The sequence below is a fragment of the Centruroides sculpturatus genome, unplaced genomic scaffold, assembly GCF_000671375.1.
Source record: "Centruroides sculpturatus isolate CEXI.00-Female unplaced genomic scaffold, Cexi_2.0 scaffold362, whole genome shotgun sequence".
Taxonomy (NCBI): Eukaryota; Metazoa; Arthropoda; class Arachnida; order Scorpiones; family Buthidae; genus Centruroides; species Centruroides sculpturatus.
Genome location: NW_019384664.1, coordinates 460,633 through 486,627, shown reverse-complemented (window position 1 = coordinate 486,627; position 25,995 = coordinate 460,633). Strand labels below are relative to the sequence as shown.

Below are 25,995 nucleotides of genomic sequence, written 5' to 3'. Positions count from 1 at the left end.
ACTTATAATCAAATCATCACTTGCTTCCTTTCAATACCTATTCTTGATCTACAGTCTTAATTTAACCTTTTAGATTGAAAAATTTTTGTAAATACGATTAATATATTCTTTTAGTCAAAACAGTAAAGTTAGAAAAATGATTGAAAGAACTAAATTGTCGATCATTAGTTATTAGAGTTTCGTAAGTATTAGAGATAAATATTATAAATGAATTCTCAAATTCTCTTTGAATTTTCCCTTTCTATTCAATATTATCAGATTAAATAGTGTAATGCCATACTTTTTTAACAGGATTAGTTCAATGCCTCTATTATACTAAGCTCTCCAACAAATACTGATTTTCTAAAACACAGTCACTTTAAGACCAATGTGAAATTGAAAATTTAAGACAAAAACAAACATTATTTTTACTAAATACTATTTTAAAACAAATAGAACAAACAAATAAAATTAAGCTAATTCATGGATAAATTTTATGTACTGTACCTTATACATGTATTATGCATATTAAATATTACGCATGTAAACATATATATATATATATGTATTAATAATATGTAACGTACAACCATCTGATATTTTTGGAGATCAAGATGTAAAAATTCTCATAATTTTAATACTTTCCAGCCCATCCTCGGGGATCCAGGAAAATGATTACGTATAGAAGGAATGCTTTGTTATTTGGTTCACTGAAGTATGAAAAAAGGAAGAGATATTTTGACAATAAAAGTAGATTTTATATAGTATGAATGGAGAATGGTGGAAAGAATTATGTGGAGGTGATGAGGAATACTAGTAACTTTGAAACTAGACTGAAGGAACACAGGGAGACTGCAAGAGGATCACTACAGCATTAGAAGAGCAGACTTTGAGGGTTAACATCAAATGGATGAAAGCTAGAATATTAGATGTGAGAAACAAGAAAAAATAAGTTGCACAGAGAAGATAAAAATTTAAAAGTTAGAGTCAAGGTGGTAAAATGAGGGATGGAGAATCCTTGGTATCTGTGTGGAAATAGGTAATAAAGAACTGGTTAAATTAGAAAAAAGGGGAAGTGATATTAAAGAATAGATTTTATTTCCTAGTTTGTAAGTAATGAAGGATCATAGGAGTAAATGGGAGACCAAAGAAGGATTATTCAAAATGAATATGAATGGATGATCATTTTTCTAGGGAGAAAAAGGGAGTAAGTGATTTCATAATTTGACAGAGGGTGAAGTTGGTTGGGCATTAATGAGAGATGTGAAGTGGCATGTGTTTACAATATACAATGTTGGAAACAGAATTGTATTTTTTATAAAAGAATTAGGTTGATATCACTGAAGATGGGCTGGAAAGCCCAAAAGTAGTAAGATTTAACAAAAATTTTTATATTGATCTACAAAAAAGCATATAGCAATATGTGTTTGAGAAACTTAGAGAAACAAATTTGTTTTATTTTTCCACATTTAACACATTTACACTCTACACTTTCACCACAAATGTATTGTATACAAAATTATTTGTACAGAATACAATTATTATTTATTATATTTTTCTATCTATGATGATGATGATGATAATAATTTGTTTATAATTTAACATTTTTATAATAACTAATCTTTATTAAAAAGTAAAATAAGATCATCATCATATAACACATTATAGATTTGTGATTACTGATAATGTAAACAAAACAGTTTTTTGTAGGAAGAAATTAGATGTAGAAATATTTGACACAACTTAGAAACAATGATGATATTTTGAATAATGACAACAGTTTTCTTCTTTTATTTTTTATGCAGTTTATAATTAAATTATTTATTATATTAATCTGCATTCAATTCCTTATGTCAAATTATAGCTGAGAAATGGGTATTATTTAATAGTTACAACTGCATCAAGAAAGTAAAAAGGGTCTGACTAATAATTTCTCAAAATCAAAAAATCATTTGGAAATCATTAAGATATATTCTACCACTTACAGTAATTAATTGGTATGTAAACAGTTATAAATAGTCTAGCTTACTCATATATGCATGCTCTTTTTTACTTTTAATTACTGCATTGCATATGAATTTATATTAATAGAGTAGGTCCTCAATTTTTCAGATAAAAAGTTTGCTGTAAAAGAAACCTTACATTCTTTAAGTAACAAAAAAAAAAGGTGATGAAAACATTCAATTAGTTATATAGTATAGTTTTTGATCTATTTAATTAAAATAAAATTTAGTCCAAAAATATCAGCACCTCCTACAATACTCTTAAATTTGAAAATCCTTTTATTTATTTATTTCTAAATTCAATCATTTGATAATTTAAAGTTTTCACTTCTCCAAATACCTTTTGAATTAATTAATTCATATTATCAAAAGTGTACTGATATAAGTCAACTATTCTGACTTCTTAAATGGCCGGCCCACCAATGACCAAGTGAATAAAATTATCAAACACACTGGTAATTGGTCACAGATTCACACCTGACCAATGGACTGGCCGCATGGAGTTTTTCAGGTTTTATTTATGTACTTAACATTGAAATAGGAGTAAGTTTCCTTAGAAAGTCTTTCCGGAAAGCACTCCCTTGGCAGATAGCCAGGGCCATCAAGAGCTTATATACAACCCACAGGAGTAGAGCAGGCCTCTTTTGCAAGATGAAATACCAAAAATGTTTTTTTATTAACAAAAAAACAGCCTTAAAGATTTGATAGTAAAAAATAATACTAATTTATATGGATATGATTCTCATAAATCTAGGGATCCCTAAATTTTTCCACACCAGAGGAAAAATTCCTAACTCCTCCCTCTCAACAGCCCATAGTGGCCCTCACACTGCATTGCCTCATCCCATGAAATCAAAACCAATTCCTTAAATTATCAGTACCAGAAATTTAACACAATTATTTGATATTATTTTATTTAAGAATTTCTTATTTCTCTTTTTAATAGTGTAAAATGTACTAATTGTAAAGAACTTTGATAATTTGAAAAACAATCTTTCTATTACTGTAAAATCATAATATTTTCTATTCAAACAATAACAACAACATAAATGTCTTCCAACATTTGTCATAACATAAAATAGACACATAAACATAAATGTTTGTGTGTCTATTTTATGAATTATTTATGCATACATATGCAAATAAATTAAATGTGATGATCTTATACATACATTTGTTAAATATAAATAATTATTTAAAATTATATAACCAAATATCTTACTCAGCTCCTTAAATAATAAATCATTGAACACCTAATGCTGAGAAAAACCACATCAGGTATTCGATGTGGTTTTTCTGAAAAACTTATTTGTTTTACAAAATAATTATATAAATATTTTGTAAAACAAATGATTTAAATCAATAAAGAAAATTTTGCAAAAACATGCAATCAATCTTATACATAAATTAACTTTTTACTGTCATGACTAAGTGCATAGACAGACACTGGCATTTCTGGCATCAGTCTTTATTAGGAAATATCCTGTTGGCCGAGATGTGTTACGAGCATGAGCCCCTCTTCTGTCGGCATTATTTCCAAGATATTTTGTAAGGTGGTGTTAACTGGTATACATCTTGTTTAAAATTACTTATTTACAGTTAAAAATATTTTACTGTTAAAAGTTACTGTTACCGTTTTACTGTAACACCACCTTACAAGACATCCTGAAAGTCAGTCGACACTCTTTTGGAACCACATTTTTGGGCTTATGCCCGAAATGCATCTCGGCCAACAGGATATTCCCTAATAAAGATTGCTGTCAGAAATGCCAGTGTCTGTCTATGCACCTAGTCGTGACAGTAAAAAACAGATAAAAGGAGACACGGTTTCAGAATACAAAACATAAATTACAATTAAATATAGACTAATTTTGTTATATATTTTAAAAACTAAAAAAATATTTCTTACAAATTTCTCATAAATTTTTATATTAACCAAAGATGCAATTAAAATTAAATAACAGTCAAAATACCTAAAATAACAACCCTTAGATACAAAATAATTGCATTACATGCATTTATTTTGCACATAAGGGTTGCAATATATTTAAAAATTATTATTTATATATTCTACCAGATACTAAAACGGCATTATCCGAATTTAGTTACACAGTTTTTCTTAAGAGTCAACATTAAATATATAACATTTACATTGAAATTATATACAAAATTATTTTTCAATAACAAGCAAAATATATATAAAATCATTAACTTACTTTTCATAATATATTAAATAGCTCACATCATTTGAATTTCAAAGATTTATATATGTGATGTAGACATTCTTTCCATCAATTCAACGTTAAAAATAACTTTGTACGATATTTAAAATCGATGAATATACATTTTTCGCTTCATAAATGTCGCAGTTTTCTTCAAAAAGTTTCATTAGAAATAATTAATATAAAAAAAAATTCTTTCTTGCATATCAAAAGCACCGAATACAACAAAACTCGAATCGAATATAAACTGTGGTAAAGCAAATAAAATCTATTTTAATCTTTCCAGTTCATAATGTAATCTCATGTTGAGTTGGAAAACTTGATGGAGAACAACTAGAGGTTTGGCGGTAAACAAGTAAATACATCTAAAAACAAACAAAAAAGTAGATCTATTATATGTGTAGCTTCATATGTATTTACAAATGTATACAAATTACATTTTAATATGAAAAAATGTATTGAATTGTGAAAGCGTTGGTGCCTAAATGTCATATAATTGTGACGTAATACAATGCTTATATCGAGTATATATTAAGAATATTTCGGTGGATTTGTCGCGCAGAAGATTTTTTACTAATAAAAACTGATATACGATACCCAAATAAGCGATGCGACAGAATATTTCCATCAGAAATCATAACAAATTTACGAAAACAGACGAAGTGCGATCGTCTGAAATGTTACGAAAAATGTTTACAAATGGAGCGAAATTAGCTTTTATATTTTTCATTAATGGAAATAATAATATTTCTCTAAATGTAAAATTAGTAAATTTATGTATATAACATTTTTTTTTTAAATTAATACTTATTTTATTAGTCGGAAATTATTTGATGACGTCACTGTAAATGCGGAATTTTCATAACATGTTATATATGATAACGTCGATAATATTTTATAAAAATGTTTTAAATTGATAATAAATAAATTAAACTATATTATATTTTTACTGTATTCGAGTTTTAAAATACGTGTTTGATATTTATTGGCCAGTTCGGTTATCTTAATTTCGTATAAAAATTTTATGAATCGATTCCTTTTTATTGTAATTGTTGCCAACTATCCGGTTTTGATTTGAACTTCTGGATTTATTTTGACTCCGGGCTCCGGGTTTAGTTGTTATTTTACCGGGTTTTTAAATTATATTATGTAATTTAAATTTTTTTTTCGAAATTTCGTTATTACATTTTTTATATAGAATTTGTTTTAAAAACGCATTAATTTTATTTAAATAACAAATATATATTTTAACTCTTTCCGCCCTGTGGGCACTAAGAGGCAGTGGCGTAGCGTAGTGGGGGCGGCAGGGGCAGCCCGCCCCGGGCGGCACTTTTAGGGGGCGGCAAAATTTCATAATAAATAATAATATCTTGTAAAAATTTGAACCATTTCATTTCATATTTTTTTCGCGCCTACGATTCGGACCGATTGAAATAAGCACGGAATTTTTCATTACTTATTCTGTGACAAAACTGAATTTTAGTCTTTTAAATTGAGATACCTAAATAAGGGGGCGAAATTTTCCTCCGCCCCGGGCGGCTGACACCCACGCTACACCACTGTTAAGAGGGACTCCATTAGCAAGCTCATGAGTTCGGCCAGGATTACAATGGAGCGGTCGGGTGGTGAGGGACGGGATCAAACTTAGGACGGACGCCCCGCCCAAAGGTCGGACGGACCCCCCAAAAAAACTCCTGGGGATTTTTCGACCCGTCTGGATTCGATTCCGAGTACCCCAGAGCGGTAGGCTGCCACCTTGACCGCTCGGCATCCGGCCGTCGAATTCGTAAAGTACTTGTCGGTCTTGATAGATTTTGTTATATTTCATCTTGGCAATCAGAGTCGAGTCTCTGTTTACACAGACGTCTAGACTAGAGGTGGAAGATCCAGTTTCACGGCTGAAACTGGAACTGTTGGAACTGATCCGAGTATGGCTGTTCCGTCCCTCAACACCCGGCCACCCCATTGTGGGCCTGACCGAACCCATAAAGGGCTTGCTTAAAGAGGTCCTCTTAGTGCCTACTGGGCGAAAAGTGTTAGATCAAGAACACAAATGCGTAAAATTGTGTGACAGAAAACTGAATCAGAAATCAGCTTTCGGTTCAATTTCTGTTTTACGCTTTTATGCTAGAACACATACGTAAAAATTCTGGCCGAATAGGAAACGCCACTGCCACTGACAGTGCTACATTTCATTATTATTTTTTCTCTGCTGCCCAGTAGCGGAGCGTAAGTGTCAGCCGCCCGGAGCGGAGGAAAATTTCGCCCCCTTTATTTAGGTATCTCAATTTAAAAGAATAAAATTCAGTTTCGTCGCAGAATAAGTAATGAAAAATTCCTTGCTATTGTTGCCACTTTTTAAAAATCGCTGACCCGGACGGCAGGTGAGGTTTGTTCGAACAGAAGTTCCTGACGCACGCGTATGTCGTCATTTTGCAATGCGAAGAATAATTTGCAGTGCATGCCGGTTCTAAATCAGTTACAATTAGCGACTAGGGAGACTTGGATAGGAGTAACGCGAGTGATCTAGCTCTATTGGATATTGAAGGTGTGTATATATACGAATAAATCGTACAAGAAAAAAAAAAGTTCGACAAGTTGCGCACGACATCCCCGGACGGCGAGTCGATTCCTTACTGTCCGGATGGTATTCCGTGCTCATTTCAATCGGTCCGAATCGTAGGTGCACGAAAATATGAAATGAAATGGTTCAAATTCTTACAAGATATTATTATTATTTATTGTGAAATTTTGCCTTTCCCTAAAACGTAATTTTGCCGCCCCCACTACGCTACGCTACTGCTGCTGCCTCTGCTATAATTTAGAAAATTTAAATTAATAGACTAGAATTCCGAATTGAAATAACGTGTGATCTAAATACCATATATCGATTCTACCAGATCTACCTATTATTTGAAATTTAGCACCTATGGCTGTCCATAAAATTTGTTTAAATACAGTGTCTTTATACGTGTCACTTTTTTTGTCATAAAGACACTGATATGGTCAAAAGGATTCAATAAAGTCTTCAATTTCATTTATTTTTCGTTTTTTGGAAACCGTCACAATTGTAGGGGTAACTGCCATTGCCGTCACAAAAAAGGCCTCTTTATTGGAGGAATTTTGGCATAAAAATTTTACGTATGTAAAAAGTAGAGACATGCTCTACTCTTTTTTCAGTTATTTTTCAGTCAAAATTTCAGAACAATTTTTACGCTTTTTGTTTTATATTAGATTTTACGCATGTGTGTCTTGGCTTTAAGAAAAAAGTACTTTATCAACGCTTTTCGAAATATTGTGCTTATCATATAGGCGTTAAATTACAAATAAATGTTGCTAGACCGACAAGTGCTTTCAACGATAATTATTTTCGTCTTCCTCAGGTCATTAAAAATGGTTAAATTCCTTTTTTTGANCTATAATAATTAAATTATATTATATTAATAAATTTTTGTCATTTAACTTAACTTAAGAATATTTAAACACTAATTCTTAAATGCTTGAATATCAATTAATGCGGTTTTTATTAATTAATTTGATTTAAATTCGATTGTGGCGCATACAGAAACGGAAATAGTATATTTCATGCATGCGCATTGAAATGTAATTTAAATAGCAACGTCATCGATGATTTCTTAAGTGACGCGAGGCGATCTCGGCACCACTAACTTCTGAATCAGTAGTCCTGTCTTTGATTGGTCAGGTCAGAATTTCTTCAATACAGGAAGTAGCCTATAGGGAGTTCGCCCTCTGCGGTTGGTTCTTGCCGAGTAGCTTGTTCGGAAACCGAGTTATCGTACGGCAACCGTATCAAATATGGTGTTCAAATTTTTGTTCGTAAACAGGGACGTTCATAACCCGAGGTTTGATTGTAATTGAAATATTGTGAACATTTAAATGAAAACACTTGATTTGCACTTCGTCCACAACGAATTTTCTGTATATTGGTACTGGCGGTAGCGGTACGCAAAATTTTATTCTTAAATTTCAGCAACTCTGAACTGTTTGCCACGTATTAACGTGAAGTTACGCCACTGGTACTATGCAGTATTAGCTGATCGTTGTTTTATTTGTTAATAAATTTGTTTCGAAATTTGCCACAAATGTAGTCCAGTCTGTTAGGATCTGAATTAATATACTGTAAGGTCTCTTTTTATGCGATTTTGAAGTTGTGCGGTTTGTATTTCATCCAAAAATTTCTTGGACAAACATATATATAGGCTTGTTTAGGAAGCCCGCGTATAGACAGTCTCCAAAAATCGTGGAACGCTCAAAGCTCACTCCATTTGTTCGGCTGACATATAACGTTTATGGATGTAAAGGACAACTAGATCTACCTTAATCCCTTTAGTTCCTAGCAATTTTTGATATAAATGTAATTAAACATAAAAAATACTTAAAACTGAAAAAAACGAAAGAAATGCATTAATTTTGGAAAAAAAGCTTCAAAGTTTAACTTCCTTTGTCTCGCCCTTCTGTGAAATTTAACACCGATGAGTCATTGTTTACACATCTGGATGACCTTGAACACAGCTGGAGTTGGATTTCCCGGGGCATTCTGATAGACGTCGCGGGAGGATAAGGGTTTAAAGTAGGGTGAACGGTAGCTGGCCGTATATTTTTAAATATTTTTAAAAAATTTGGAGACTTAAAAAACATTCCAAAAATTCAAAAAAAAATTAAGGACCGTATTTTGTGTAACGCTATGTAACCTGCCCGAGTTAACTCGGGTGTGGAACTAAAGGTGTTTAATTAACTCTTCACATCCAGATGTCAGTGATTTGTTTTTAGAGTGAGCTTTTGCAATTCAGGGATTCCCCTTGTATTACTTTTCAATAAAATAAACTGAATTAAGTTTGAATACAAGTTTATTTTAAGCTTTTATATGAATTTCTTTCAGACATTCGAAGTAATTTATTAAGCAGCCTATTTCTTTTAATTTCTGCAAACTTTTTAATGCGGTTTTAAGTTGCAGTTCTAATGGATCACCAAGGCGATCCAGAACGTGATGTGGGTAAGAATAAATGAGGACTGTACAACGAAAATTAGAGAACAAAAAAAACTCAAATCGCTCACGATGAATGTTACAGACGAATTACATAGCAGATCCACCACCCCGACATTTCATATAGGGCAGTCTCCTTTGTGAGTGGACATCCGATTGGAGCTGCGACCACGTGGAACGAAAAAAATCCTCCTTGGACTGAAATAATGGGCCACGAAAAACAGTTTGATGATGTTCTTTTACCCAACCTTAGTTAGATAATTCCCCGACGCATACCGAGTCCGATGTAACCCGATTCCTTCACTTAGTTCAATCCACTCTAAATTGCCGGTTCTTGTCCATATCCGGATCGAGTCCTGACGTCCTTCGTCCGTTTTGTCCCTCGTCTTTCGTTCCGCCGTCTAGAAATCACACAGAAGCAAGCCAAACTCCCGTCTTTCCTCACAGGTCGCTCTTTTTATAACTTCCTATAAGCTCCTCCCTTCACCTCCACGTGGTCACCAAAGGGGCCAATCAAGGCACCGACAAAATCCACCATAAGGTGGCGCGCGATACAAAACTTTGAAAAGAACAAACAAAGAACCCGAACAAAGGTGTGACAACACATAGTATATAATAAAAAAGAAATAAAATAATACACGTGCCTAGCACTAAAAAGTTAATTTTAACTCGTTGTTTTGGTTTTATGCAATTTTAGAAAATTACGGAACGTATCCCTACTTTTTCAAGGCAAGTAAAGTCTTTTTTTATGCGAATTTTTTATATGCGCTTTTCTGTAGAACGTATCCACCACATAAAACGAGATCTTACAGTATATATCCAGCATCGACTTGTGTAACAACTTTCCGGGAGTAACTTTTAATACAGTCGACCCCCCTATAACACGGTAGATACGTTCCGTTCTTTATGAATCCATTTTGTACGAGTCCTTGCCAATCACAGCCCGACACGTGTGAAGTTTACGGACTACTGCTGTTTGAAAGGTTTTCTTCCATAAAATTAATCGATTCCTAGACTAATTCGACTTAATATTTCCAAAATACGTATATTTTTTTGGGGAATAATCCGTATAAACTATGCTATAAACAAAAAATTGTAGGATTACTTACCAAGTTGCACCGTTGCTTAAGCTTGTTTTCGTCGCGAAGCAGCGCACCAAACGGCGGCCGCGATTTCTGATAAGTTATTTTTCTGCGAAAACTTCGTTGAACTTTGGAGACATCATTAATATAAATAATTTTAATGGCCGTTGAATAAGAAATGTTTCTTTCACAAGAAATGTATAAAATTAGTGCTGTATTAGACTTACGGTACCTAATTTACATACTGTACAGACGATAGTAAATTCAACTTACTCGCCTAAACTCTCCGTAGCGTGGCGCTGGACGGCAGAAAGTAGTTCGGCTGCCCGATGACGTTTTACCGAATTATAGGAGTTTTATTTTACCATGTTTGTACGGATACTGTCGCAATTTTTTCGCCGTCATATAGGAAACCGAACTATAGGAACCCGTGTTATAGGGGGGTCTACTGTATTTATGTTTAAGAAACGCATAACAAAGTATAAAATTTTGCTTGGCGTCATCTATTTTGAGCTTTTATTAAAAAAAAATGTATATCATTAATTATAGAAATTTTCGAAACAAATACATATATTTTTTTTGGTAATTACAAATTTGTACGAGTAAATGAAATTTCATCACTTAGAAGCTTTTTGAGATATGCCTTCATCCCCTTAATATCTTCCAAATTTGACTAATTTTTCTGAAAATTTCTAGAAACATTTCTCCATAATTTTCAATCTTCCCTGCAAAATTTCAGAAATTTTCGAGAAAAGGCATGGGAGTTATCAAGCTTCAAAGATGAAAAAACATCATGCTTCTCCACACACTAACATCCATAATCCAGAGAAGCTATCATCTGTTATATTTCTTGACGTCCCGTATCTAAAAATTTAAAAATCTTGGAGTCAGTTTTTTTGACCGATCGCCATACTTTCCCTCTGTTATATAACAACCAGGAAAGTAATATCAAATGTTTTCTGTGAAGCCAAAGTGTATAATTGCCGACTGTCAGTTTCTTCAAGGTTATCTAGTTACGTTGAGTTGGTCCGATCAATTCACACGACCATTGAAAGTGATCCGTATGGAAAGCTCTACGCTATTTGAGGCGGGACGTCTTCTTTTTACAGACATACGCCAAAAAACTCTTGTGTGAAAGTATACCTTCAAAACACAAACATTTCAATAGGGAGATAAATAAATGCGTCTGATTGGAACCATTCCAATGCGTCTATTCATCTCACTATTGAAAACTTTGTATGAAAGTAGTTTTAAGACATTGGGATGTTTTAAACCACAACTATCTGTATAAATAATTTAATAGTAGTTTACATTTTATTAGTAATATAAACATTTCAAAAGGGACAAGTAAGCTACATCATATAGGCCTATATAAGCCTACTACGAAGAAAAATAAGTCTTATATATATTTAATAATGAAATACATTTAAAACTATTATTGTTTTATTCAATACTTTTTAAGAAATTTATAATAGTGAGGAAAGAAATCTAATTTTCGATATAATGTTACAGGCTTAATTAACGGAGAGGGTTTATTTCATAACCTATTATGAATTACGAGTGCAGTTTAAATTATATTGATCGACGACGAAAACACTTTCATCTGTCTCTTTTTGAAAACCATCCTCATTTACACAATAACACATGGAATCAATGCATTGTCTTGGTTCGAAGCTACCCATTTTATTGCACTTGTACTTTTTAAAATACTCAGCAACTTGGTCTGCATTTTCACTCTTTGCTAAAAGTTCTTTTTCCCTTAAACATCCTGAAAATAAAATCATCTTAAAACCTAGTTGCACTATAACAGTGTACTACAAAATTGAACTTACTGCACATATGTTTAGGTTGTTTTGAGTATCTCGGAACTTCTGTATTTATGGGATCTCCAGTGAAAGGATCACGTTTAATAGGATCACCTTCTTTCGTGACACAAAAACATCTACAACAAAATAAGCCAGATAATTAGGAATTAGAAATAAACAGAAAATGAAAATTAAAATATTAAAGCTAATTTTAAAAGCTTTGATGTAGCTTACTTGTCATTTTTACATTGTACAGGAGCAAAACTTCCATCAACATCACATTCTGGAAGGTCAAAACCAATAACATAATCGTAATATTTAGAAGTGTTTGCTATATTTTGTTTCATACTTCTTAGTAATTTAAAACAAGGAGTACTAAAATGACGATCATGTTTTCCTTCTATAACTGAAATAAATTTTAAAAAACGAATTTACAAAATTTATTTATAGACTAAAATTTTTATTAAAATTGTTTTGTTATTAAAAACAAATTTTTGTTTTAAAACTGTATTGTATAGATCTGGAAATTAGTCTACTATTATAATATATTTATTACATATTTAAATAAATTTTAAATGGCCACTCACCTAGAATTTCAGTGAGAATCTCATAGAAAGTTTTCTAAGTATAGTATATAGTCGACCCCCCTATAACACTGTTGATTATTCCGTTCTATATGAATTCCATGTTGTACGAGTCACTTAGATTTTACAAATACGTGAGCCGTTCACAGCCCGTCACACGTATTTGTAAAATCTAAGTGACTCGTACAACATGGAATTCATATAAAACGGAATAATCAATAGTGTTATAGGGGGGTGACTGGTATATCAAATTCTAAACTACACAGAATTAACTAAAATAATTATTATTCGAAACTGTTAAATTCGAACTTATATTTTGATTTATTGTAATTGCGTTTGACTTAGTTTAATTTATTTGGCTTCCAGTTTTAAAAGAAATTTTTAAAAATATGCATTTGTATTATTCATAAGAAAGAACTGCACCAATGACTTTTGATGTTTGAAATAAGGAATTTCAAAAATATTTTAAGTTATGCGGATATTAATGTAAACATTCTAAACTTTTAAATAAGTCATTAACAACAAGATGCCTAATATGAATTACGGCTCAATTTTTCATATCTAAAAATTTTGATAAAATTTTAATGTAATTTACTTAGATCTAGTAAGTAAAAAAAATTATGTTCAAAATTTACGCTTATTCAAATTAACGCGGCATTTCATTGATTCATATATATTACGATTATTCCCGAACACGAGCCAATCAGCAAAAGGTAGCAATTCGTCGTAACGCTGTACTTTCCTTAATTCTATGTTTATTTTGTGCAATTTTGGAAAAAATATAACATCATGGATTCCATAGGCAATATCGGTTTCGCTTGGCAAGAATTAACTGATAAATGCACGAACGAAGTGTGGAAGAAGTTGTGGCTGAAGGTATCCAAGAATTCTCAACGAGAAGAACCTATCTTTGTATCGTTAGGTTGACCAAATTGTCAATCTAATGGATACAACAGGACTAGGAGATGTAGACGAGGAGGATATTGAAGAGTTACTGCAGGTTTCTGGCGAAAGCCTCATACCAACGACCTTCAAGAACTGACAGAACAAGGAATTGGTGTAGAACTGGAAAATATAAATTCTGAAAACGAAGAACCCAAAGAATTTCTTTACAGATTTCCTTAGCAAAAGTTTAGTAACGATAACCGGAATCGCTGATCAAATTGTAGCGAATGATCCAGATTTTGAAAAGAATGCAAAAGCGAGATGAGGCGTTTTGGGTGCGATCTCCTGATACCGACATTTGCTTAGGGAAAGAAAAAGAAAGCGACGAATGAAACTACACGACTTTATCGTAAAAAACAAGAATTTCAAAAGAGCCAGGACCTTCGTCACAAAAAATGAACTTTACATTTCTGTGTGCATATTTTTATGTGTTATTTAACATATATTATTATGCAAATTATTATAAAAATATCTTAAAATTAAAGAAAAATCTGTTTATTTTTTGTTCGCGTGTTCCCCTTTCCCTATTTACTCTATATTAAAATGACCTCGTTTAACGCTGTTTCGTTTAGCGCTTTGTCGTCTAGGAGCGTTAAGCAGGGTCTTACTGTATATTGTATTTATAATTCTGGCAGTAGAAAATTTAAAACTATTAAAGAACAAAATTATAATAATCACAATGTTTTTTATAAACCAAAAATGAACAAAAAATAAATATATGAATTTAGATTTTCGACTAGATTAAAAGTATTAAATTGTTAAATACTGTTCTACTAATATTAATATGAGATTTATAGTGAAACTAAAAACAAAAATTTCAGATATTTTTCTTATATTAAAAACATTATCATCATCAGGAATGCATTAATGGTTAAAATGAACATAACATTTAAAACGTATAGGTATGTTTTTATGTAACATAGCAATGTTACATAAAAATTGAAAATATTTAATAAAATGTAGGGATCTTTTGCTTAACGTCAGTAATCCGTTCCTGACAATCAGACGTTCTACGGAAAACATTAAACGGAAGCTTATTTCAATTATTTTAAATGAAAACAAGTGTGAGGATCCGAATGGGAGTCCATTGGGAGGTCCGAATGTGGGGTAACAATCGAGAAATTAACGATTGCCTTTTCATACGCTTGTAAGAGGAATTGAAGATCTCTATTGAACAATGGAAGTTTTTGATGTTATTTGTTAAAACAATAGAAGGGACTAAAGTCGAGGAAAACGCGACGGGAGAGGAGTCGTATTCTGTCGCGATGTTGACCCCTCTCGCACCCTCCATCGGGTTTCGAATTGTCATCAGATAACGATGAGTGATCAATGGAGAGGCGCCTTTGGATGAAAACTTTATAAAACAGCGCGTTTCAAGGACATTCGGAGTTCTTGGTTCATAGTGCTTTCCTCTTGGATTTTGGTGCTCCTGTCCTTCAACTACGAAGGCTTGTTCGACACCCTAGTTTTCGCAATCCCGTCCCAAGATTCGCCCAGGTACAACTGGTCATCGGAGGTCATCTCTGCAAGTTGTGCTGTGTGCCCGGGGCCGTCGCTCTCCTCATCACCTTCGCCGGAAGAAATGAAACGACCGCCGGAACATTTGGACTTTTTGAACTGGCTTGTTTCCCACAGTTGGATAGGCATTACGCCTCATTATATGAATAGTTGTAAGGAAATTTATATATATGTTAAACGATTTCAAATGGTAAACCTGTCACGGCGAGTCTTTCCACGCGCACACGACTATTCTGACCGCTCGACTGTCGTGACACTTTCCACCCAATGGGCAAACCTCACACAAGCGTTACTGCTACAACGTCAATCCAAAACACCCAAGTAATTTTCGAAAATGCAACTAAAACACAATACAACTCCTATTTATAAAATACAATCTATCATTTAAGGATATAGAATATTTAATACACCTCTTTATGATCCACCAAACAGATAATGTAGCTAGTAACAAGTAGTATTATTACGTAATATTAAGAAGCAGCTATTGATCAGTTTCATATAAATGGAAAAAAAATCTCTCTTATATGTAGTTAAAATATAAAATAATTCATGCTCGAACATTAGTTTAAAACATAAATAAATAATGTATACTTACAACACTTCAGTCCTTCAACAACATTGTCTCTAGATACAACTTCTTTTTCATTTAGACAATAGCACGAATCGTCGGTACATTGAAAATTATCGTAATTTCCATTCGCTTCACAACGGAGAAAATATGTCACGTCTTCTAATCTATCTTTTATTTCATCGTAATCTCTACTACAGTCTGAAAATTAATTATATTTTATGTAAATTATAGAGAAAACACATTTCATTTTAGTTACAATAAAATTAAAATGATAAACATTTAAGGGAATAATTAGCTGCATTTCATGTTACTAGATGGCAGTAGCATAAGAAAATAGCTGATGACTCAAATTTCCAGATTTAGAAAATCAGGTTTAAGTCTGATAAAAAGCTATTGGATAGTGTTTACATTTATTTATTAAATAAAATGTGATAAAGTTTTGGGAAACGAAATGAAAAAAAAAAAAGAAAAAAATAAAAGAAAATGAAAAATTGAGAAATTGATTATCATTTACAGAAATAGACAAAAATATGTTCACATATTTTATTTACTAAATTATATTTACAGCGTATTCCACTCTATATTATTTAGAAAAAAAATATTGCTTTGCACATTCAGTTTTAAATAAGAGAGAGCAGTCCAATATATACCCGAATAAATTATATTGGAAAAGTTTTGTAATATTGTTTTGTAATAAAGTGTACAGTAATATTGTATTTACTGTAGATAAATTTTTATTAATGATAACATTTTTTAAACATAAAAATAAACTTTTGATATTTGTATTTGTTCATATAAGACAAATAGAAACTGTAAGATGTAAAATCATCAAAAAGTATTATTATTTACTTGAATTCTGTTGTTTACTAGCTATATAACCTGTCAAAATAGGCGGAAAAGAAATGAAAAAAAATTTTTTTATCCAAAATTCAAACAACTTTATTAAACTATGGAATTTCTTTTATTACAATGTTTTTCGTAAAGACTTTTTCACCCGTAATAATTTGGCCCACAATTGTTGTCCGGAAATTGGATATAGAATATTTTTTAAAACGTTATAGTTTAATCATTAAGTTTTAATAGATTGTTCTAAAGAAAAAACTGGAAATTCAAATGAGGTTTCCTTAAAAATGCACTTTCTATCGGGGACGAAAACTGCAATGGCGAAAAGAGGTTCGGCCGAACCAGGTCCGGAGTCAACAGGTATTCAAACGTGTCGAGCAAAAAGCCACCCATGATTAAAAAAAAAAATGTTTCGGACATGAACGAATGATCTTTTTCTCAGTCAATGGAAAAGTCAGTATTCGAATTTCGAACCACAATCCGGAATGAAGCTTTTCCGCTTCTGGGCAAAAATTATCTGACAGTCTTACTGAATGAAAAATTATGTATGGAAGACAAAATTGTCTGAATAAGTGAACATTACAAGTATATTTGAATAAAAGGAGCCATTCTAAAAAGACAAATTAGAGGAAATTTTTCTAAATAGTATCCGAAAGGAAGACAAGTTCTTATTTTGGAGAATGTTCTCCTTTTATAAGCAGAGCTGTGGAAAGGAGGGAGATGAGAATTTTTCCTGGGTCCAGGACCGGCGCTACTGTATGGGCAAAACTGGGAATTTGCTCAGGATGGCAAATGACTAAGGCTGCAAATCTTCATAAATTTATATAAAATTTTCAGGTGTATTATTCTTTAATATATTTTTTAAATTTTTATTTATATTACATGGCGCAGTTGAATATTGATTGACAGCAAAAAGCCACCCATGATCAAAAACAATGTTTGTAAAAATCAGAAAAAAGTATGGCATTTCATAAAATTTTTTTTCTTTTTATGTAGGGTTCAATTTCATGTAGGTAGATTTTCAACCGGTGTGACGCGAAAAATTTTGAAGGTTATAAAATAAATTATTTTCGACAGAAGCCCAAAGAACAATAAGTGTACATGTTAAAATCAAAACCTCTTTAAATTGATTATATTAATTTTTTATTGTTATAATAAATAAACGTATACAGTAAGTGTCAAAATTCTCCCAATGCTGGTACGTACTATACAAAAAAAGCAAAAACTATTCGATGTGCGAAAGTAAAAGGAAAGGGAAATAAATAGGTTGTAAGATTATTATAATATTCAAATAATAGTAAAAAATTTAAATAATTTTCATATTTTTAAAGTATCTATGGTGTTTGTTGCATTAGGAAGATTTTGACACATAACTTAGTTCGTTACAACATCAACTTCAAACAATATAATTTCATGCATATTAACGAGATATTAGCGTATAAATATGCAATTAAGTTGCTACTTCATATGAGTCATCATGAAGAATCTTTCCAGCGATCTTCGTTCCTAAACACTAGGAGTTCAGGATGGGTTCGTGCTTCGCTCGGACGGACTGGCCACGTGGAGTTTTCCGGGTTTTCTCCACGTCTATAACGTCTGAATAGGGGCCAGTTTTTCTTAAAAAACCTCCCGGAAGGCATTTTTTCTCCGCGCGTGTGTGGCCATTCCACCTATAAGGCCGGCTCATCGGACGCCTAGCGTTCACGACCTCGCTCTCTCGGAGTATAGAGCCTATATTTGCTGAACATTCCATATCAACCAATGAGAGAAAGAAAGAAAGCTTTCCAGTGAGAAAAAAACTCTGTATTATAAACCTGCTGAAGAAAAGTTTCTGTTGAGAAAACAGCATTAGAAGTTGACGTTGGAGTGCATGCAGAATTAAAAAACAGTGAGCTACCATATCACGAAAATTTAAGAGCTGGCAAGAAGATAACGCTGAGCGCCAAAACATAACGAGTAGACGTTACGATACATCATCACAAGTAAAGAGGGAATTGAAATATAGCTTAGGAATAGAAGTGCGTATTTCAACTATCCCCAGATGCCTAAAACGTAACAATTTGAAAGTCCAAGAAGCCTAAACTTATCAAATTACATAAACAGAAACGTCTTAATTTTGCCAAACGCTATAAATAATGGGAGATACCTTAGTAGATTTGAAGAGGATTGTATGGTCAGATGAATCCAAAATTAGTGGAGTTGATTCAGATTTGCGAAAATGGTTATGGACTATACCGATGAAGTCTATAACTGAGCGAGAAGTATAAACAACAATGAAATTTGGTGATGGTAGTCTTAGAGTGTGACTATGCAGACACGAATTTAGTATGAGCGAGAGGTTGCGAGCGATATAGTTCTCGCAAAGGAAAACCATGTACAAGCGAGAAGCGAGAAATNGAGTCATCTCTTAAAGGTCTTGCTAAGAGTGATTCACACCAGAATCCGCTTAAAATGTGAATTTGATCTTGATAGCAGGCAGATGGGATTTAGGGTGCGACTATGCAGACGCGAATTTAGTAGCGAGCGAGAGGTTGCGATATAGTTGTCGCAAAGGAAAACTATGGAGAAGCGAGAAATATCGCTGGCGAGAGCGAATTTCTGGTTCTCGCACATATCTGACAGGGTTTGATATTTATCGCGTCTCGCCTCTTCTCGCCACCTATTCTCGCTCTCTCGCGTCTGCATAGTCGCACCCTTAGTCTGGGGCTATAGACGGCCGGATGGTCGAGCGATCAAAGTGGCAGCCTACCGCTCTGGGGATCCGAGTTCGAATCAGAACGGGTCGAAAAATCTCCAGGAATTTTTCGAGGGTGGTCCGACCGGATTGTCGTCACTACCCCTCACTATATGTTACTACCCGGCCGCCCCATTGTGGGTCTGGCCGAACCCATCATTGGATAGTATCATTTACAGATAGCATAATGTGTAGAAAAGTAGAAAGTAACAGTGAAAAATATAATAGGAAAAAAATAAGAATATATGTCGAACCAAAAAAATAACCAACCTAGATCAGTGAGTAAATACTATGTAAGAAGTTGTCGAACGGCATTTGATGACCTCATGGTCGATTCAACTCATCTGTCGTAAGTTGAAGTCAAACATCAACTAGTTTACAAGTGACTGAAACACTAACGACCTTGTGAATTTGCCGGTTTCAGGCTAAACAACGTCCGTATTTATTTAGCCAATAAGAAGGCATGATAGAAATTGAAAGAGAATTCAAACGTGCATGCAGAGTTTAGTACCATGGCGATGGAGCGAGTAACGGCGAGCCAACTCGAACTAAGGATTATTTTTTGGACGAACATAAAATGATCCAGTTTTCTAGATATCATATCTCATTTACAGCAAAATATAGGCAAAAACTGGGAGATTTCACTATTTTATTGAGCGCCGATGGCATTGGTCCTCCTAAAACCGTAGGTAAATGGAGAAAAACAAAGATGTGAATCGTTTGTTTTAAATAATAACTAAATAATGTAATGAACAGTTTTTATAATGGATTGGTTTATTATAAGAAAATTAATATGATTTATTATATTACAGCTGTATAATATTCGTTACGGTGTCTGTGTTGTTGTTGATCAGTAAAAATATACTACGGCCGGATGGCCGAGCGGTCAAGGTGGCAGCCTACCGCTCTGAGGAACCCGGGTTCGAATCCGAATAGGTCAAAAATCCCCAGGAATTTTTCGGGGGGTGGTCCGTTCGGATATGCCGGGCACCGTCCCTCACTACCCGGCAGCCCCATTGTGGGCCTGGCCGAACTCATAATGGGCTTGCAAAAAGAGGCCCTCTTAGTGCCCACAGGGCAGAAAGAGTCATAAAAAAAATTTAAAATATAACTCACTGGAACAGTACATTACAGTATTAGTTTAATTATATAATAGTTATGGTCTGTTTATTTAAAAAATTCCCAGGAATTTTTTGGGCCCCATCCTTCACCACCCGGCAGCCCCATTGTGGGCCTGGCCGAACCCATAATGGGCTTGCAAAAAGAGTCCCTCTTAGTGCCCACAGGGCAGAAAGAGTCAAAAATGGAAAAAGTTATCGAATAGCAAGTGATGGATTTGCACTGTAAAAATAAATCTATACAGTAGATCCCCCTATAAAACCGTTTCCTATAGTTATGATTCCTATAAAAATTGTGGCAGTACAGTAGATCCCCCTATAAAACCGTTTCCTATAGTTATGATTCCTATAAAAATTGTGGCAGTATCCGTAAACAACGGTAAAAATAACNCTTAAATGATATATTGATTTTTGATAAAGTATTATTCATTTCCTTAAATATATAATGTTATATATTTTAAAGTAAACAAGAAATTTTTGCTTTCAAAGTTTATATTTGGCTAGAATCGATTAATTTAATTTTACCGTTCAATTGTATCATTTTAAAGCATTAAATAAATTTATATTAAACTCAAACTTCGTAAAAAGCATTCTCTCATTGATGAAATTACAAAGTAATCTTTAAAGTTAATTTGAAAGAATGTCTTTGCCAAATTCATTTATGTTAAAATTTCAATTTTCATAATATCAACTTTCAGAAAATGATAAACTAATTCTTTTAAATTGTAACATTAGAATTACAAGTAGAATAAAAAAATTTAATTTTCTCAAAATAAATATATAATAATAATGTACAATCAAATCCAATTTTGGATAGATAAAAGTTTTACCATCAGATAGATCTATCATGTTACTTAGTTGAATGCTGATAGCATGAAATTAGAATATATTCTTATTCCTTGATTAAAGAAAATCAAACTCAATGTTATTTATTTCTTAGGATATTGTAATATACGTCCTAAGAATATATTGACGAAATCCTTTAATGTAAATTTATTTTCCAACATTCTTTCGGGTTAATTATTTCTTTAATAAAACATTTAATTTTTGAATACTTCATAACTTCTCATAATGTAAACAGAATACGGCTATTAAAAATTTTTAATTTATCTAGAAAAAAAAACTTAAATTCGAATTAAATTCTATTTGTTTTAATCATCGAATATTTGATTGCCTATTAATCGATGCAACAGAATAAATTATGCTAACAATTTATCTCATTTGCATACAAATTGAAATGCACGTATAAAAATATACTTAATCAGTAATTAGTAAAATTAAAATTATTTGTGATCTATTTTGTACATCTGTCATTTGGATTTTCATACTGTATATTGAAATGTTTAACTTTCCTGAAAATTTTGCCAAATTTCTTTGTTTCTCATGTTTTTGATTTCCTGAAAGTTATTTTTCGCGTATATTTCGTGTATTTTTAACTAAAGATGAGCAATTTAAGAATGTTCTATAAAACATTTTTGTTAGACAAACTTTTATAAGCTTCTGTATCTGTTTATCGATTGAATACTTTGATAAATCAATACAAATTTCTTCAATAATTTAATTAATCCTGCAAATTAATAACTCTATTCTCTTATTTTAGAATATAATGCAGATACACACATGCATACAAATATTTTTTCATAAAATTGAATGCATTCAAATATAACTTTCAAAATGTAATAAATCTCCAATTTAAAAATATAAATAAATCAAATAACAATAAATAATTTAAAAATAATAAATAAAATTTAGTTTTTGCATTATAAAATATCTAAAATGTCTATAAAGTTCACTAACGTTTTATGTAGTCTCTAATTCTTCTTATCTCAGTCTCTCTCTCTAAGAATTTTAAAATTATATTTACTTATGTATTTGAATTTCATCTATATATTTAGCTGATTTAGATAATAGACAGATAAAGAACATAAATAGTCAATTTAATATTTCACTGGAGAAAGCTCAAAGTAAATCTCTATAAATATGGATTTAATACGAGAATGCAAAGAAGATGGAAAGTAAATCCAACATTTTATTGGATTTGTTTTTTATCTAACAAAATTTTGAATTTAGATTAAATATTTAGTTTTTAACCAAAAGAAAAATCAATATTTTTAGAAGAATAAATAAAGTTTGATAAAAATTTATATTGAATTTTAATAAAAAAATTATATTTTCAAAATTATATAGATTATTGAAAATAGATAAATTCGAATTTTATCAAAAAAATTTAATTTTACTAATTCAAAAATAATCTTTTATAAGAAATATACTAGAGAATAGGAAACACTCATTTTCCAGGAGATTTTACTGCCCAAAGTTAGTCTGTATGGATTCAGACACATTTGAGCTAGGGACACATTGCATACCAACCTCTATGATGTGATTACGAACTGTCAGTTCATTCCCTTTCGGTGAGTGTCAGTTCATTATGAGTTGAGAATATCTCAACTTTTGTTGAACTTCAGTTCATTCTACCAATTAACTTTTCATAGTGTTCGAAAGTTTTTAACCAATCACGTCCAACAATATTTCCGTTTCGGTTAGTGAAACACTAACCGTGAAATATTGTCTGCATTGTACTACTTGAGTAACTAGTGGTTCATACAGCGTAAATCTATCTTTATCCTTGAATCATTCTTTTTCAAAGAAGCTAGTCCCAACGGATCTGTGACATGCTTTGGGACGGCCCAGTGTCAACGAGATGTGCTCAACATGTTTGCCGTACCCCCTTCTACAATAGTAACAACGCCTTGAATCAACCAATTTCATGCAAGATGGGTGTGTCTACATATCGGACGCAGCGTTTAACAGTTTCAGCAAAATTTCACCGATAATGGAGATGCTTTTCCTACTACTTAGCCACCTCATTCTCTTAAACTTAATCCATATAATATTTGGATGTTGGGATACTTAAAAAAGTACGGTTTATCGATGGTATTGTTACAAATTTGGCATCATTGAATAACAGTATCATTTGAGGAGCATCACAAAAGATCAATTATGGTCGGTCGTTAAACACATTGCTCATTGCCTTAGAATTTTACATTTTTTAGAATGGGGTCCATATTAAGCAGTGTCAAATACATTATATTGCCAGAAATGATCGGACACCTCCCAAAACGTACGCAAAATCGCCTGTGGGGCAAAGATGCAAATCCTGATGCAATAAAAGGACAATAAACTCTTAGTAGACTTGTATTATAGTTATTGTTATCAAAATGAACAAATGACGCGAGCTGAGTGAAGCTGAATGTGGTATAATTATTGGCGCCCATCGATTTGGCCATTCTATTCATGAGATTTCTGGAAAGTTCCAGATACCGCATTCAACAGTGAGCGATGTCATAATGAAATAGAAACGTGAAGGAGTTATAAAACCAAAACTCAACCGTGGAAGGCCAAAAATATTGACAGATTGAGATGCCTCGGACACACGGCGAGGCCAAATCGGCAGTCCTCGTTAGAAACTGTGGCAACAAACTTTCGACTGGCTTCGGGAAGTGATCTAGCTCTCGTACCATCCAAAGAGGAGTGTTCACAGTCGGATTCCATGGGCAAATTGCAGCGCATAAGCCGATGATCACTACACGGAACGCTGCTCGTCGACTACAGTTGTATAAAGCGCGTCGCCAGTAGACACTGGAACCAGGGCGGATCTACATATAGACTAATATGGCTTAAGCCTTGTGCCCCCAAGTGTCAAGGACCCACAAAAATTGAATTATTATCAAAATTTTTTAATACTTTTTCATTAACAATGAGCACTTATCGTATATTGAAAAATAGTTAATATTAACAATATAATAATAATGATAATTTATATATTATTTGTTTAATTATAATCAATGTTTGCAAGGATCAAGTTGCAATTTTAAACCTTAATTTAAACATGCTTAATCTAACAAAAAATGGGGACCCATTGGACTTCAATAAGTCCTAGGCCCCGAAAGACCTACTCCATCAGACGAAAATTATGAGTGGAAAGGTGAAGGCGACTTGGCAAGGTCATAATGAAGGCGGCTAGTAGTAAAGAAAAGGGCTCGATCCGGAACAGATCATCACCGAAAAATTCCCGGATGTTTTTGACCACCTGGATTCAATTCCACATCTCTCAGAGTGGTAGATTGACGTCTTCATCGTCTCGGTTATCCGGCTAGCCCATTATTTACTATTAAATGAATTAAATTACACATTTTAATTTTTTCTGTCTATAATTGATGTTATTTAACGCAATCTCAGTTGAATATTATTACTAAATAATTTATTATTTTCTAAGACAGAATAAATTAATTGTCATTATATTATAATAACAATTAATATATTTAATAACATAATTCATTCCTTTTAGTAATATTAATTAATGCAATTAATAGATATAATAATTATATACATTATTCATAATTATCTTTAATTTACATATTTGAATAAATAACGTTATAAAATGTAATAGAAATTATTCATTATTATTTTATTAAGCTATTTGCTACAGAAACATATCAATCGCAAATCTAAAATGATCTATTATAAAATGATTTCGATAAAATTAATGCTATATCTTCTCTCTATATAAAACATTTAGCTTAAAATCATCATGACACTTTTTTCGTCACGAAAGAAAAGAGAGAAATAGTAACGGTGGCACCGGGAATCGATGAATCGTCACGAAATTTTTGATTGAAGTGAGTGAAGCCCTCTAAGTTATTAAAAATAGAATTTAATAAGTTGCAGATATTGAACTAGTCAGTGTCATACATTTTCAATTCGTACATTTTGTATTTCTATCCAGAATGGAAAAAAGTCGGAAAATAAACATTGGAAAAATGTATAAATTTAATAGAAAAATATATCTACTCGAGTACAACGAAATAATTTGAATGCAGAATGAACGAGTGAAGAATAAATAACGGATCAAGAACAAATACATTCGCTTTTCTTAAAGCAATATTGCATCTCAGGAGAATTTTAATATTCCATTGGTCTTGTTTGCATCCATGACAGAAATATAGCTTGAACTTCTTACATATACTTCCAAACTAGAAAGTTCTGTCCAAAGCAACAATACCATTTTCAGCATTTGTCTACGAGTGTATCTTTAAATTGTTAATGTCAAGGAAACATTTTACATCCGTACAAATATTTCTCACTTTTATACAATGTGTCATTCCTATTTAAGATCTGTATTTACGAAAGTGTGTTACAACGTTGTATTCTTACGACAAATTCGTTAAATACGACAAATTTACATATCGTATCTGCAATTCACAAAGCCCATCGTAACTCAATTTACTATTTGCTACAAAATATCAGTAATCTGATTTCGGGAGTATACTGTTTCGCCCAATAAGAATATAGTCCAGGCATTTTCAAAATGGTCATGTTGTCCTGATGTGAGTTTCGGTGATAAAATGAACGAGAAAAAAGGCGGTGTAATTTTACTTGTTCTGAAATACAGGCGTTGATAGATGGAGTCAAAAAACGCACTAACATTTTTGAAGGACTTTCATAAAATTTTTCATATTATCGAGTGGTATATCGTTTATTTTAATGTTTTTTTTAATGAACATACGTCTTTGAATATAATCATAC

At 32.3% G+C, this 25,995-nt stretch overlaps 2 protein-coding genes across 8 annotated transcripts in view; both read right to left on the bottom strand.

Moving 5' to 3' along the window:
- LOC111626616 overlaps positions 1-5,083 on the bottom strand; it is a 156,142-nt gene extending 151,059 nt beyond the window's left edge. For 2 of the 6 annotated variants that reach the window (XM_023370059.1, XM_023370062.1), the window contains exon 1: positions 4,199-5,083. The gene's annotated coding sequence lies outside the window, so the exon portion shown is untranslated. The remainder of the gene's footprint in view (positions 1-4,198) is intronic. The other 4 variants (XM_023370063.1, XM_023370064.1, XM_023370060.1 and 1 more) reach the window with 3 other exon arrangements.
- A 6,633-nt stretch (positions 5,084-11,716) lies between these two features.
- The window catches only part of LOC111626615 (thyroglobulin-like), a 38,628-nt gene continuing 24,349 nt past the window's right edge, over positions 11,717-25,995 (bottom strand). For both annotated transcript variants that reach the window (XM_023370057.1, XM_023370058.1), the window contains exons 5-8: positions 15,739-15,912; positions 12,331-12,502; positions 12,124-12,233; positions 11,717-12,059 (exon numbers count right to left, since the gene is read on the bottom strand). In XM_023370057.1, coding sequence (XP_023225825.1) covers positions 11,839-12,059; positions 12,124-12,233; positions 12,331-12,502; positions 15,739-15,912 — 677 coding nt within the window. In that variant the 3' untranslated portion in view covers positions 11,717-11,838. The remainder of the gene's footprint in view (positions 12,060-12,123; positions 12,234-12,330; positions 12,503-15,738; positions 15,913-25,995) is intronic.